Here is a 15,474-nt window from a genome sequence, read left to right on the forward strand (position 1 = left end):
GGGTGGGCACCACTGAGTTCAGTGTGGCTTGTCTCCGACTAGGTGGGGATAAGAATGCATCCTCTTAAAAAGAGGTGGCTCCCCTCTGCCAAGTCCATAGCACTGTCTGTTGGTGTCTTCTGCTTTGTTCTGGAAAGTATGGTTGTTTCTAACCTGTCTTTTTGAACTTTGCCTTTCTTTATTTCCTTCTTTCTCTTTTTTCTTCCTTTTCACCTCAATTCTGCCTTAAATTCTAAAGTTCTTGGGGACACATACAATATACCTTTAGATCACAGAGGTAAGCAGCAGCAATATTTGTACTACCCGCATGCCTAACTTATACTACTGTCTCAAACTCTCTTTCTTTCTTTGTATCTCCTTACAGATTTCTGTTTAGTTTTTTTTAAATTTATTTTAAAATTATTTACTTTTTCTGCACCTATAGCTGGTATGCCACTGCCTGTTTTCATAAAGATTAGACATCTGTAAAGCAGCACAAAGATCTTGTTGATGTTACCAGGTGATTTGCCCTTCGTCTGAAGAGTTTAGTCACTCGTCTGAGCAAATAATAGCACATTATATGCCTACTGTACATCATAAAATATACCAAGAGCCATTCTTTCTGTCATTTTTTTTTTTTTAAAGCAAATTCAATGAAGCTCTGCTTTTGAACAAGAAACAGAAAGATCATTGCTGGGTTATAGTTCATCAGTTCAAACTAATGCCATCTACATACTTTTGTTCCAGATATGACTAAAGGTGCATCTCTTATTTCTGATTCCACTCTGAAATATAATAAGAACATAAGAAGAGCCATGCTGAATCAGGCCAAATCCCATCGAGTCCAGCATTCTGTGTCACACAGTGGCCCACTAATTGTACACGGGGATCTTGAGCAAAAGGAGAAGGCAAACCCTTCCTTTCCCCTGACCCCCAACAAATGGTACTCAAGGGACTCCTACCTGCCTCATCCAACATAGAAGCGGCACATGGACTTCCGTTTCAATAATCAAATAAGATGAGAGGGCAGCTTGGTAACAGGAATTTTCTTTGGGAAAATGATAAACAAAAAAGGTTTAATTATTCTTCCTGTACCCATCCATGTGACAACACTGCTAGGTTTTGTTTAGCAAAATTGGCTGCTAGGGCGTATGGCATATATTTTACTATTCAGTTATAATTGACAACCTGTCCTATTCAAAAACCTTGGATATTCCCATAGTCTCCTAGAAGATTCAGTATTTTCTTCTGTGATAATAGATTAAAGGCTGCTAAGTTTTTATGAAAATGCATTTTAATTCAACATTAATGGTTCTGGTGGCAAAATAAATTTTGGAGTGAGGATGATTCAGCGTGAAACTGCACAGTTCATCAGCTTATTAAAAGAGCTGTGAAATGTTTCATAATACAGTAGTAGAAGAAGTCTTAAATCAATTATTTAAATTTTTGCAAAATAATTGCATTTCTAGCGTAGCCCTTTTATTCGAAATTTTAAATTCTCAACTGCCATTCAGCCATTCCCACTCTCTCCAGTCAAGATTGCCAGTGATGAATAAAACTGCAGGCTAACAATAACTTGAGACTCAAAGATGGCTATCAGTTTGGGGGGGGGGTGTTGTTGTATTACATCCAAAAATAAATATTTTAGGTGATCTTATAGAAACAGCTATACCTAAATTACTAACTGGTGTATAGTAATTAATTTAATGTTTGTTTCTTTTAGAGACTAGCTCTTCAGCCAGTAGCTACAGTTCAGAGTTCAGTAGACGGTTGCTGAGCACCTACATCTGTGAGTAATTTCTCCAAGTGTGTAATATCCTCACTGTCTCCTGCTCATGTACATTTGACTCAACTTGTTTAGTTCAGTGACTTCTAAGATGAGATTATGCTGGCAACTGATGTTAGTGGCAGTGGGACTGAATAATGAGATATGTTGTTATCTCTACCTGTCTAGAACAAGAGGGAAATGCCAGTTTAATCCTCATTTAGATAAGATTATCCAGAATTCCTCCTCAGTTAAATATTGAAGTGTAATAAATAAAAATAATACACTTAGACTATGCTTTAGATTTCCCAATCTGCCTGTACAAATGTGTTTGAGAACTCGGGTCATTGGAGTCCAGAAATAGAAAAGGCAATGATATGTATTACTAATTTGTGTCTTATAGTTGAAAGATCTGCCATTCAGTCCTTCATGAAGGTTTAACTCTATTTATCAAAGAATAGAAAAATAAATAAATAACTTTCTCACTACATGTTGAAAAAGATGTTTCACACTTCGGAAACTATTATTATATGAGCACAGTTAGAAAGTACAATAGACTTAACACCACTGTTAAACTTGAAAACTTTGCAAATGGTCTTTTCTTCCCTCTCATGCATTTTTTTTAAGGCAAAGTTCTGGGCAACTTACAACTAAACCTTCTCAGTAAATCCAAAGTTTATGAAGATCCAGCATTAAGTGCCATCTTCCTGCTTAACAACTACAATTATATTCTCAAGTCCCTTGAAAAGTAAGCATAAAGAAGATCACTAATCTCCTTCTCTCTCTCTCTCTCTCTCTCTCTCTGTCTCTCTCTCTCACTCTCTCTCTCTCTGTTGTTTTCATCAGCTTTTGTTCAATCTTCTGCAGAATTCACTCTCTCTCAACTGCACCCCTCCCTTCTCTAGTCTGTCTGTCTGTCTGTCTGTCTGTCTGTCTGTCTGTCTCTCTCTCTCTCTCTCTCTCTCTCTATCTATCTATCTATCTATCTATCTCCGTTGTTGTCTTCATCAGCTTCTTTTGTTCATTCTTCTGCAGAATTCTATCTCTCTCTCTTTATCTCTCTCAACACACACACACACACACACACACCTCATCTATCCATGTATCTGTCTATGAACTAGAGCAAGTACAAAGGAGAGTTACGAGGATGGTGAATGGTCTGGAAACCATCTCCTATGAGGAATGGTTAAAGGGTTTAGGGATGTTTAGTCTGCAAAGGAGAAGACTGAGAGGATAACTGTCTACAAATATCTGACGGGCTGTCACAGAGCAGAGGGATCAGCATTGTTCTCAGTAGCACATGGAAGGACTAGAAACAATGGAATGAAACTGCAAGGGAGTAGATTTAGATTAAATATAAAAAAACCCTTTCTAACCGTAAGGGTGATAAATCGGTGGAACAGTTTGCCACAGGAGGTGGTGAGCTCGCCTTCACTGGAGGTCTTCAAACAGAGACTGGACAGTCATCTTTCTGGGATGCTTTAGTGAATCCTGCATTGAGCAAGGAGTTGGACCCAATGACCCTGGAGGTCCCTTCCAACTCTATGATTCTATGTTGTTTTCATCAGTTTCTTTTGTTCATTCTTCTGCAGAATTCACTGTCTCTCACATGCACACACACCTCTCTCTCTATTTTATCTATCTATCTTCTGTCTATCTATCTATCTATCTATCTATCTATCTATCTATCTATCTATCTATCTCCTTTGTTTTCATTAGCTTCTTTTATTCATTCTTCTGCAGAATTATCTCTCTCGCTCTCTCTCTCTTGCTGCTGCTGTTGTTTTTATGTGCTTTCAAAAAGGATCCTTTTAAGTCTTCCTTCTGTTAAAATTATCTTATGGGAACAAAATTAGTTTCAATACGGAACAGACTTTCATCTTGTCAGCAGAGTGGCTTTTTGTTCTGGAGAGTCCTTTCCAAGAAATCCAAGGAATAATTTTATTTTTATTTATTTATTTTGTCAAGTACATATTGGTAGTATACATAGATAAAATGCTGTTTATATACGTGAGATGGGTACTAAGAAGAGGGAAACATTAGGACAGGGACGGTAGGCACGCTGGTGCACTTATGCATGCCCCTTACTGACCTCTGGTGGTCATTTTGCATTTTCTGGTGGTAGTTTTGTATTTTTCATGACAATCAATCCAACTCAGAAAAATAAGTGTTGTAATAGATGCTGTACAGCTCTGTGGATTCTGTGCATTGTCTAGTGTAGTAGTCTCTCAGTACAATTATTATAGTTATAGTTTATTAGATTTGTATACCGCCCCTCTCCGAAGACAATTGGACTTAACTAGGACATATAATAATAAAATGGAGTTGAAGTTATTCAGGTACATAATATGAGAAATTGGTACATACCATTGTTTGAGCATTGGACAAGAAATTCCATCTGGCTTAAATAGAAGCAAAGAAAATGCAGAGGAACATGGAAAAGGCACCAAGAGCTCTTCTGCTCATCTATCAGTGAGATGACCACAGTCCTTAAGCCTAATACATGAGAGCCTATTTGGTGCATTGCTGAAGGATCTGGGCTAGAAACCAGCAGACAGTGAGTTCTAGTCCCACCTTAGCTATGACTTTGTACCAGGCATTGATGCATCTCGATGCTTTAAAAAGTCTGGGTCCTGGTAATCTTAAAGAATTGCCTTTTTTATTTCCATGTTCTTCAAATACAGTTGAATGCATCCATGCTTTCCCTGGAATGCCCTGTCTTCCCAGCTTGCAAATCCTATCAACTGAAGCTTCTCCAGTTGTACAACCCAATAAATACTATTTTTGTGTGTATTTTCTGCCAGTTTCATTTCTCATTATCTCTTGTTTGGAATCCATTATGTCTTGAGACAGGGAATAAAATACTAGACTCCTTTAAGGCATAGCATAGACGGTGATTTTAAAACAAACATGCTAATGGGTGTGTGTGTGTTGCCTCCCTAGAAACTTCAGCTTTGTCTTCACTCTTCCCCTGTTTGCTTAAAGTGTTTTAGAGTGCTTAACGGTAAAAACACGAATGACTCTTTAAAAATCCAATTAATACCAAACTGTTCTTAGTAATTCAGCATCAATCCTTTCTACATCCCATCTGATGTTCAATATACAAAAAGAAGTAGAAGAAAATATTTTTGGAGTATACTCAAGATCAGTTTGTTTCTGACTGATGATAAGCAACTTTTGAAAAGAGAAAATGAACATGACTAATAACTTACGTTGTTTAGCCTAAACTGATTTTCAATATAAAGATCTGCAAATCTCCTCCTTGTTGGTGAATGCATTTTTATTTATTTTTATTCTTCGCTTTCTGATGACAACCAAGATTCCTAGACCTTGCACCAATTATAAAGAGCATCAGAAAGCAATGTGTAGTATTGTTATGCCTTTAAAAATTAGAGCAAATTTTGAAATTCATTGCCCCTTCTTCATGGTTGGGGGACACAAAAGAGCTCTGTAATGTTGTGATGAACCTTGCAGATCCCTGGAAAGAAACAAAACTGACTTTTGTTTTCTAAAGGTTTTTGAAGCTCAAATAACCTGAAGAAATTTGGAAAACTTCTGCAATTCAGTACAATTTCATAGTCAAGTCAAGTGCCATCCCATGCCATCCAATTCTACCTACATCTCCCCAAGAGGCAGAATTGGGTCCATTGTTGCCCTCGTAATTCCTTTTTCCTGGCTTCCAGTATCAGTTAAAATATGTTGAACACTGATGCAATTTAAGAATTACAGAAAGACATATGCCTGTTTCTGTTTTTTTATCAATTTGAAACAGATTCTTCTTTATAGACAGAAAAATGCCAGCTGTTTCAAAAATTCCTGCTCGTTGACCCCTCTTCCTTTTTCCTAGGTCTGAATTAATCCAGTTGGTAGCTGTGACACAGAAGACGGCAGAAAGGTCTTACAGAGAACTCATTGAGCAGCAAATTCTGACCTATCAGTGCAGGTGAGAAGAGAACTTATCTAGTCGTTTTCCATCCAAGTTTGGACTTGATTGCTTTAATCAAAGTCTTGTGCCCAGCCAGAGAGAATTTTAGCAAATTGTAATAGAGCAAGAGAAGGCAAATTGTTCTTCTTGAAAAGGACAAGTGAAACGATTGGTACCACTGGATTTTAGTATTAATTGGGAAGCAAACTCAGTTCAATCAGCTTGCATTATGAAGGACATACTGTCTTTTTGAGAATTGAGGGTTATTGATGCAAGGATAATATTTGAAGATAAAACATGCTGATAAAAACAGAAACTGATATGAAGATAAATGCCATTTGGCTTCTTATCCTTATTATTTAATTGGGAATGGAAGGTTACTTTCTTCCCCTTCCTGTTCCACATCTACTGGTATATGAACCATTGACTCATCTGATAGTTTGGGGTTTGGTATTATCACTGTGCTGATGATACCAATTATATCTTTTGATCCCAGGCTGGCAAAGTGAGATCTACACCATTCTCTCCCCGGGTTTAGAGGCTATACTGGTTTGAATGGGGAGGAACCATCTCTAACTCAATCCTATCCAGACTTAGTAGCTGTGGGTAATTGAACCACCTTGATTTGAGGATGGTTCCACCTTAAACTTAGGAAAATCCTTTGATAGCTTCATTTGATGTGCCCGTTACATCTTCTCCTAGATTGAGAGGTCCTTACTCTTGCCCTGGTCACCTCATGGCCTGACTACTATATTATGCTCTGCCCTTGAAAACTGACTGGAAGCATCAGCTGGTCCAGGATGCAGGAGCATGATCAGTGACGGACACTTTTCCGCCTGTTCTGAACTAGGCTTCCTGATTAAATAAGATGGTACAAAAGGCGTCTCACAAACATCTTTTATTTGTAATGGCTGCTAATTATTCTCATTAGCAGTCGTAATAAGTCCACCCAGAGTAAAACAAGTCCAGCTAAAGTCTTTCAGGAAAGGGCAGATAACACACACAAATCTTGGTCTTTTTTGGCAAACTGCCAAGGGCCAATTTGCAGGGAAAACTTGGCAAGTTCAAACAGGAACAAAACTGAATCCGAGTTGCAATGACGAGAGCGATATATTCATGTTCTGCACTTATATAGTCTATGAGAGGGGCCAATTATCCATAAGCCTTAATCCTGAGTAGTCCTTCTCCTCTGGAACTGTTCTTGCCTTCTGGCAATTCTGCGCATGCACGAATTGAGAACAGGCTCTTCCTGTTCTTCCTCCTCACTCATATCAGCCTCTGGAGGTTCTGGAGGCAGGACAGACCTTTCCAATAGCCCCAAGCTAACAATGAATGTCTATATGCATTGAAGTACTATAGCTTTAAGAGGTAGTGTTGAAAATTGCCACAAGAGGGAGCCAGAAGCATGATTCTCTCTCTCTGCTCTCTCTGTTCTTTCTGCTAATTCACTATGGCTGATGTAGTAAGTTCTGTGTTAGTTGATGTATTTGTAAGCTGTAATGTCTGTCTGATATGTAAGACAAAACAGGCGTGTAATATTATTATTGTATTAAGAGATATTAACTGATTTGAATGTGAATGACCGGACTGTTTAATTTGACTGTGCTATTTCTAAAGTAAACACTATTTTACACACTTTAATGTATCTGTTTTGTATGACTGAATAATTAGTCACATCTCCTGGATATCTGCTGGAATCCCATGTTTTCCTCTGTGCATGTCCTTGAAAACTCAAGGGTTCTGCACACACCTTAACACACACCACAGAGTTATTTCTCATTTGCATATTTATTTGATGCCACTGGAGTCACATTTACTTTATTGAATCTTCTGTAAATTCTATTGCAGCTGGTTAAAAGTCACAGATTATATCTCGGATAAAAACCTACCTGTCTTCCAACCTGGAGTCAAGGTAAGAATAGTTTAAATTAAGTTTCATGAATTACTGTATAAAATTGGAAATAGGTAGGTAGGTAGGTAGGTAGATACATATATGGGTGGATGGGTCTGCCTGCCTGTCTCTGTGTTTCTGTGTGTGTGTGTCTAATTGCTTAAAATGCACTTCTTTTGTCCTTCAAATATCAATTTAAAGTACTGCTAGTGTGCCCTATCTGAAAAGAGAGAGTAGTTTCTGTTTTGGAAGTAGTTGTGGCCAAAAAAGTCCCATCCCCATTTCCACCCCTACCTGCAGTAAAAACAGTTTATGTAAGTCCAAGTGCTAATGGGATTTTTATTGCTATGGATAACATCATCTTTGCTGGGAATCCTATTTTAGCCCAACTATTAGGAATAGTTTTAAAAATTCCTCATGGTTGCATTTTATTCCGCTCTTGTTTTTTGCTTGTTTTAGTGTTTTAACTGGAGGATGTGACAGCTAATCCTTCACTTATGACCACAACTTGCTCCAAAATTTCTGTTACTAAACGGGTTTTGCCCCATTTCATGACCTTTCTGCTATGGTTGTTGAGCAAATCGCCGCAGTTGTTAAGTGAATCCTATCACTAAGTGAATCTTCGCTTGTCAGAAGCTGGCTTGTCAACCATCATGTATTTCTGAGAGTTGCAGTTTCGCAGGGTCGTGCGATCCATGGAATGGTGACCTTCCCAGCCTGTTTCTGACTAGCAAAGTCAATGGGAGGAAGCTGAATTCACTTATCAACCATGTGATTCACTTAACGACTGCAGTGATTTTATTAACAACCATAGTAAAAAAAAACCCCAACAACCCTATAACATTGGCTTACTTAACAACTCCCTTGTCTAGCAGTGGAAATTCTGTTCCCAATTGTGGTTATAAGTTGAGGACTTCTGGCTCCCTCTTATAGCAATTATTAGAATAAAGATGTGCTTAATATAGGTGGCCCAAAATTTATGTCGCTAAGTGTGACATTTGTGAAGTGAAATTTTGCCCCTCGTAACAAACTTTCTTGCCACATTTCTTAAGTGAATTGCTGCCATTGCTAAATTAGTTACCCAGTTGTTAAAGTGAATCTGGCTTCCCCATTAACTTTGCTTGTCTTAGAAGGTTGCAACAGATGATCACATGACCCACAGACGCTGCGAGCATCATAAATGTGAGTCAGTTGCGAAGCATCTGAATTTTGATCACATGACCATGGGGATGCTGCAAGGGTTATAAGTGTGAAAATCACATGATTTCTGCTGCACGAATCCCAGCGACCAGTTAGGTCCCACAGAATGGGTCTTCTCCGGGTCCCTTCAACTAAACAATGCCGCTTGGCAGGACCCAGGGGAAGAGCCTTCTCTGTGGCGGCCCCGGCCCTCTGGAACCAACTCCCCCTAGAGATTAGAATTGCCCCCACCCTCCTTGCCTTTCGTAAGCTACTCAAAACCCACCTCTGCCGCCAGGCATGGGGGAATTGAGATACTCTTTCCCCCTAGGCCTTTACAATTTTATGCATGGTATGTCTGTATGTATGTTTGGTTTTTTATAATAATGGGATTTTAATTGTTTTTAGTATTGGATTATTATTGTACGCTGTCTTATTATTGCTGTGAGCCGTCCCGAGTCTTCGGAGAGGGGCGGCATACAAATCCAATAAATACAAATACAAAATCAGTTGTACGTCACTTTTTTCGGGAGCCTCGCAACTTTGAACGGTCACTCTGAGTGAACGGTTGTAAGTTGAGGATGACCTGTAATTGCCTGAAAGGACACTGTGGGTCTCACTTGGAACCGCTCGGGCTCAGTTATGCCCCTGTGAATAAGTCCCTTTCTCTTTTGTACCCTCCTCTCTGCTCCCAACAGCTAATTGAGGCTGCTTGTGAATTTTGTTTGCATGGCTATTCTTATGTGTTCCATAATTAGTGTGTGAGGGCGATGTGGCCTTGAAAGGCAGGTTAAAACCCTTGAGGATAATAAGGCTATTGTTCTCTGATCCCTGAATCCAGGTTTGCATGGAGCCTAGCACCAAGGTAAGTGCTCTCAAAAAGAAAAGTCAAGAAGCACCACTACTAACTTCCATTCCCCTTAATTGTTTGCAGCTAAAAGACAAGGAGAGGCAAGTGATCAAGGAGCGCTTCAAGGTAATACGCTTGCCAATGGTTTTGCAACTTTCCCCCCTCTGACCTCCTCCCCTTTGTTTGTTGCTCGCTGTTCAGTTCTAGATGCTGTTCTTTTCTTAATATAATATTTTCTATGGGAAAGGGTTTCAATGATGGCCTGGAGGAGCTGTGTAAAATCCAGAAGGCGTGGGCCATTCCTGACACCGAGCAGAGGGACAATATTCGGCGTGCCCAGAAAACCATCGTGGAAGAGACGTATGCCGCCTTCCTCAACAGGTGCCTCTTTGTCTGTTTGGGGAGAGTTCTGGGCAAGGCTTTCCTGATCCTATCCCTAAAGCCATTTCTGGTGTCCCTTGCCCTTAAGAGAACCACAACGTTACATTGTGTGCATGAAGTTATAATGTTTATCTATCTATCTATCTATCTATCTATCTATCTATCTATCTATCTATCTATCTATCTATCTATCTATCTATCTATTTAGACACAGGGCGGCTAACAACAGTGACAAAAAACAGAATGTAAAAATCCAATATTACAACAGTTAAAAACCCTTGTTATAAAACCAATCATACAAACATACCATGCATAAATTGTAGAAGCCTAGGGGGAAAGATTATCTTAATTCCCCCATGCCTGACGGCAGAGGTGGGTTTTGAGGAGCTTATGAAAGGCAAGGAGGGTGGGGGCTATTCTAATCTCTGGAGGGAGTTGGTTCCAGAGGGTCGGGGCCGCCACAGAGAAGGCTGTTCCCCTGGGCCCCGCCAACCAACATTGTTTAGTTGACTGGACCTAACTGTGGGACCTAACTGGTCGCTGGGATTCGTGCGGCAGAAGGCAGTCCCTGAGATAAACTGGCCCAGTGCCATGAAGGGCTTTATAGGTCATAACCAACACTTTGAATTGTGACCGGAAACTGATCGGCAACCTTGCCCTCGGTACTCACAAAACACAGGGCTTGTGTTTTGTTTATCATTCTATATGGCACACTAGGCTTTGCGTTGCATAGTAGCTGACTGAACTTTACAGCATGTGAAGCGCTACTGTTTACGATTCCAAGCCATTCTTTCTCCTTCTCCCACTTTATGGGTTGCTTTTTACCCGTTCTAAGTCAGTATTTTATACCTATTGAGGCTGTTGAACCCTCACTGAAGTAATTTTAGGGGGATGCTCCTTACATTTTTGTAAACAATATCCTTTGTTTCTCAAGATGTCTTCTGATATCTGAGTAGGATGGTTTTGACCACATGAAGTCAGACAAGAATTAAGAAGGCAATTGATTTCAGTCAGCCTCCCCCCTGCTTTCAGAATTCAATTCCCATAATCTCCTTTGGCCATGCTAGTTGAAGACTCTTCTGGAGGGAAACAGGGTAGGAAAAATGGGTGGTTATTGAGGAAGCGAGGGGCAATTGGAGAACGAAGAATGTTCTCCTTGCTGATACAATATTATGTTGTTTTTTGCCTGGCAGGTATGGCAGTGTACCCTTTACCAAGAATCCTGAAAAATACATTAAATACAGAGTTGAGCAAGTGGGTGAGATGATTGAAAAGCTCTTTGACACATCAGCCTGATCTCCTTGTCTGCACATTGATGGTTTCCTCATCCTCTTTTTTTTGGTGAAATTCATGGATTAAACTTGTATTTATCAAATGTATAAACTTTTAAGAACATTATTTTTGGTTTGTATGTCCTCTTTGGAGATTATAGGAAGACTAATTCCTTCAGGTGTCTGTGTCTTTCTTTTTCTCTCTCATGCTCTAAAGCAGGTAGGTCAAACTCGCGTCATCACGGCAGCATGGCGTGACATGTCCAGACTTTTTTCCATTTCGCTAAACTGGGCGAGGGTGGGGCCAGCCTGTGACGCATCTGGCCTACACGCCAGGGTTCCCTCTAATTTTTTTGGGGGGTGGGCGGAAAAGTATAGTGTCTGAGCGGCAGTCCCTTCGGGACTGGGCGGCACAGAAATATTAAATAAACAAATAAACAAACAAACAAATAAATAAAAACCCACCCTGTTTTGCCTCAGAGAATTTTAAAATAAAATACTTACTGTGTGTCTATAACAGTGAACTCATAATAGGGCAACTCTATCAATATCAAAATGCCACTTAAATAGTTGAGCTAGTTTCAAACTAGATTTTGATTTTCTTTCTCTCTTCCTTACTCCCATTCTTTTTCTTTCTCTTTTCCTTCCTCTCTTTTTTCTATCTGTTTCTCTCTCTTCCTCTCTCTCTCCTTCCCTCTCACTCTTTCCCTCTCGGCTTCTGGGCAGGTTTGGAAAACTCTGAGTTGATGATGATTTTTAAGTGAGCGATTGCTCACTGCTCAGCTTAGAGGGAACTATGCGTACATGCCACAAGTTTGATATCCCTGCTCTAAAGTTTTTGTCCCTTTCTGATTCAGATGAATGGTAATGGTTCAAGTTCAAAAAAGAAAAGCCAAGAAACACTTAGTAACAACTTCTTACATTTTGTGACTTGTTTAGAATACATATGGAAAGGAAGGAGAGGGCGGGGGACTCCGTTTTGGTTGCCATGCAAAAGATCCAAAAATGAGATGGATTTTCTTGAAGGCAAATAAGAAAGAAAGAAGAGGGAAATGGGGTTTCCACCTGCTTTTGAAGGTTGTTACAAAAATGCCTCTACCTCCTTTGGGTCCTGGGCAGTTGTAAAAATTTAAATATTTATCCCATCACTGGGATAAGAAATGAAAGTCAACTTAGTTTGATCGGCTACATACATGTTTTTAACTATACATTTATATAAAGCCAGTTTTGAAAATTTATCTACAAACTTTCTTATAGTCATGTTGGATAATTTCTTGACAGAAACTAGCACATTACTGGAAAGGGTGAAACTCATATATCATTGAAGCGGAACAATTTGTGAAGAGTCCTTGGTGCTTTGTTTTCTTGCAAATGTTTCATTACCCAAACTAGGTAACATCATTAGTTGGATTTTCTCCGAGCTGCTCTTTATTCATGTGAAGGTTTTATAAGGCCTGGATTCAAAATACATGATTGCTCCTACCACTAAGTCCTTATAAAAATAGCTGAAACTCTGAATAATGCCTGCAGTAATCATGCCATAAACTGGAACCAACAGCTTTAAATAGTACTTTGTATTATTATATATTTTAGTATCTTTATAGGGAAATTATATGTATATATTTTATTTATTTATTTATTTATTTATTTATTCATTCATTCATTCATTCATTCATTCATTCATTCATTCATTAGATTTGTATGCCGCCCCTCTCCGAAGACTCGGGGCGGCTAGCAACAATAAAGAAAACAATGTAACAAATCTAATATTTTAAAATAATCTTAAAAACCCCAATTTAAGAGACCAATCATACAAAAAAGCATACCTTGTATAAATTCTATAAGCCTAGGGGGAAGGGGGAAAAAATTCAATTCCCCCAAGCCTGACGACAGAGGTGGGTTTTAAGGAGCTTGCGAAAGGCAAGGAGGGTGGGGGCAACTCTGATATCTGGGGGGAGCTGGTTCCAGAGGGTCGGGGCCGCCACAGAGAAGGCACTTCTCCTGGGTCCCGCCAGATGACATATATACTTTTATTGAAACTCCTTGCTCCAAAGAATAAGAGATAATAGAGAGAGTCAATAGTATTCCTTTTAAAGTTCTCCATTCCCGGTTATTCCAGAGATTCAGAAATAACTGTTATGTGTTAGGTTATTTAAAAGCATTCATTGAAGAGATAAAATGTTTCCTATGCATTTCTTAAAATGTCAAGTGTTCTCACTGAAAATGGAAATGTATCTTCAAGAGGCAAGGTCATATAAGTATGGGGAATGTATAGAATCATGCTGGATTATGAAAGCCTGCTTTTAGAAGAACCATCCAGACGATTGATTGCTCCAAATGGCATCAGTGAACGCCACTCCAATTGAAGGGGATTTTTTTTAATAATAAAGTGGTTTTGTACCTGAATATAAGTAAAGTATGTCACTTTTTTTAAAATTTCCTACACAGAACTCAGAAAGCTTAAGTAGCACAAACCATTGAAGCATTTATCCTGCATTGTGACATTGGTCTCACTTGATGTTCTTCCCAAACTGTAATTGGACTATTTCATTGCTAACCCCTGTCTTGGCATTAGGATTAAGTCTCCATGAATTTGGACAGTAAAATGGATATTGCCAACGGATTCACTGTGCACGGGTATGCTTAGGAGGGCACCGACATTTTTGAGCCTGCCTCACCTATATTTCCTGGTATAATGGGAAAATTTCCTTGGGGAGCAGTTATTTATTTATTTATTTATTTTTAATTTATTGGATTTCTAGGCTGCCCTTCTCCAGCAGACTCAGGGCAGCGGTACACAATAAAATCAATACAAAAGTACAGAATGTAAGAAACCCAATATAATATTAGGGTTACGTCTCCATAGCAAAAATGACATCACCAATGTATTTGGATACATTGGGTATGCTTAGGAGGGCAAGGACTTTCAAGCCTGCCTTATCTATGTTTCCTGGTAAATTCTCCTGTTTTCAGTTTCTTGGGAAAACATCATCTTTGCTTCCTGATGAGAATGTCCTGTCTCTTCTTGTCTCATTATCTTTATTCCTATTTGCAAATGGGATGTTGTGAGACCAGCTGACACATTTCCTACTCCTCTTTGCTGTGCTCAACAAAGAATGACTGGAAGCTGGAGTAAAAATAAATCCTGTTGAATAGAACTTCCATAGAAACAATCATGTTAAGTCCTCTCTGACATGTCAAATCCAATTTATCGACACAGACAATTATGCTAGTCAACAAGTCAGTTCAGTAAATTAACTTCTATAAATAGACCTTGCAGATAATTGAGATATAATACACCGTAGTTCTAGCGTTCAACCTGTATACAACCTCTAGCTTTATGCTTTGCTCCAGCCAACTCCTGAATCATAGCTTTGAATATTCTTCTTTAGGACAGGTGAACAGTGATCAAAGTGTATGCCCTTAATCCCTTTATTGATTCATTATCTGAGTCAATAAAAGTTACCACTGATATTCTTTTTTTTTCTCTCTTTCTTCCAATATATTGGCCCTGACCTTTTATTTTAAAAAGACAGGTGGAAAGAGGACAAAACTGAATATAGTACATTGAAATTAATCCAATTATAATTTAGAAGCCAGAACAATTGAAATAGATGTGCAGTGTTGTTTGTCTGTTATTTTCAATTATGATAATATAAACTGCCCAAACAGTTTACTCTGGGCACAAAGTAATCTTTGAACTGAAATTATCATAGCCTCTGTTTTGGAGACCTAGTTTAACATTATTATTTTTTTAAGTTTCTTGTTTGACACAAATGGTTTCTCTGTGTTGTAAAAAAAGGACATGAATGACTGATTCCTAAAGTCAGCACTGTATTCCTTACACCAACCCCCAATTTTTGTTGGCCTCTAACATCACTTAGATGTTAAAAAAATAGCAGAAGACACAGAAACATTCCCTATTAGTGTGTAATAATAATAACAACACTTATTTATTTATTTATTTATTTAGTTAGTTAGTTAGTTAGTTAGTTAGTTAGTTAGTTAATCCACATCTGCTGTCCCAGATCCTTGGGAAGCACTTAATAGATGGAAAAAATGCAATTCAATCTGATCATCTGGTTGACTATGCGATGAACCATAATAATACATTCATATGCCACCCAACTCCCAATGATTCTGAGCCGTTAATAATAATAACAAATAAATAATGATATAATGGGTGAAAGTATGCTGGCTGGGGAATTCTGGGAGTTGAAGTCCAAATATCTT

At 38.8% G+C, this 15,474-nt stretch overlaps 1 protein-coding gene across 3 annotated transcripts in view; it reads left to right on the top strand.

The window, feature by feature from the left end:
• Positions 1–11,368, top strand: part of EXOC7 (exocyst complex component 7) — a 53,527-nt gene extending 42,159 nt beyond the window's left edge. For all 3 annotated transcript variants that reach the window (XM_070739863.1, XM_070739860.1, XM_070739861.1), the window contains 7 exons: positions 1,703–1,768; positions 2,372–2,492; positions 5,592–5,687; positions 7,518–7,581; positions 9,674–9,715; positions 9,837–9,970; positions 11,164–11,368. In XM_070739863.1, the coding sequence (XP_070595964.1) occupies positions 1,703–1,768; positions 2,372–2,492; positions 5,592–5,687; positions 7,518–7,581; positions 9,674–9,715; positions 9,837–9,970; positions 11,164–11,266 (626 nt within the window). In that variant the 3' untranslated portion in view covers positions 11,267–11,368. The remainder of the gene's footprint in view (positions 1–1,702; positions 1,769–2,371; positions 2,493–5,591; positions 5,688–7,517; positions 7,582–9,673; positions 9,716–9,836; positions 9,971–11,163) is intronic.
• The last annotated feature ends 4,106 nt before the right edge of the window (positions 11,369–15,474 follow it).

The sequence above is a fragment of the Erythrolamprus reginae genome, chromosome 2 (genome assembly GCF_031021105.1).
Source record: "Erythrolamprus reginae isolate rEryReg1 chromosome 2, rEryReg1.hap1, whole genome shotgun sequence".
In the NCBI taxonomy this organism is placed as follows: Eukaryota; Metazoa; Chordata; class Lepidosauria; order Squamata; family Dipsadidae; genus Erythrolamprus; species Erythrolamprus reginae.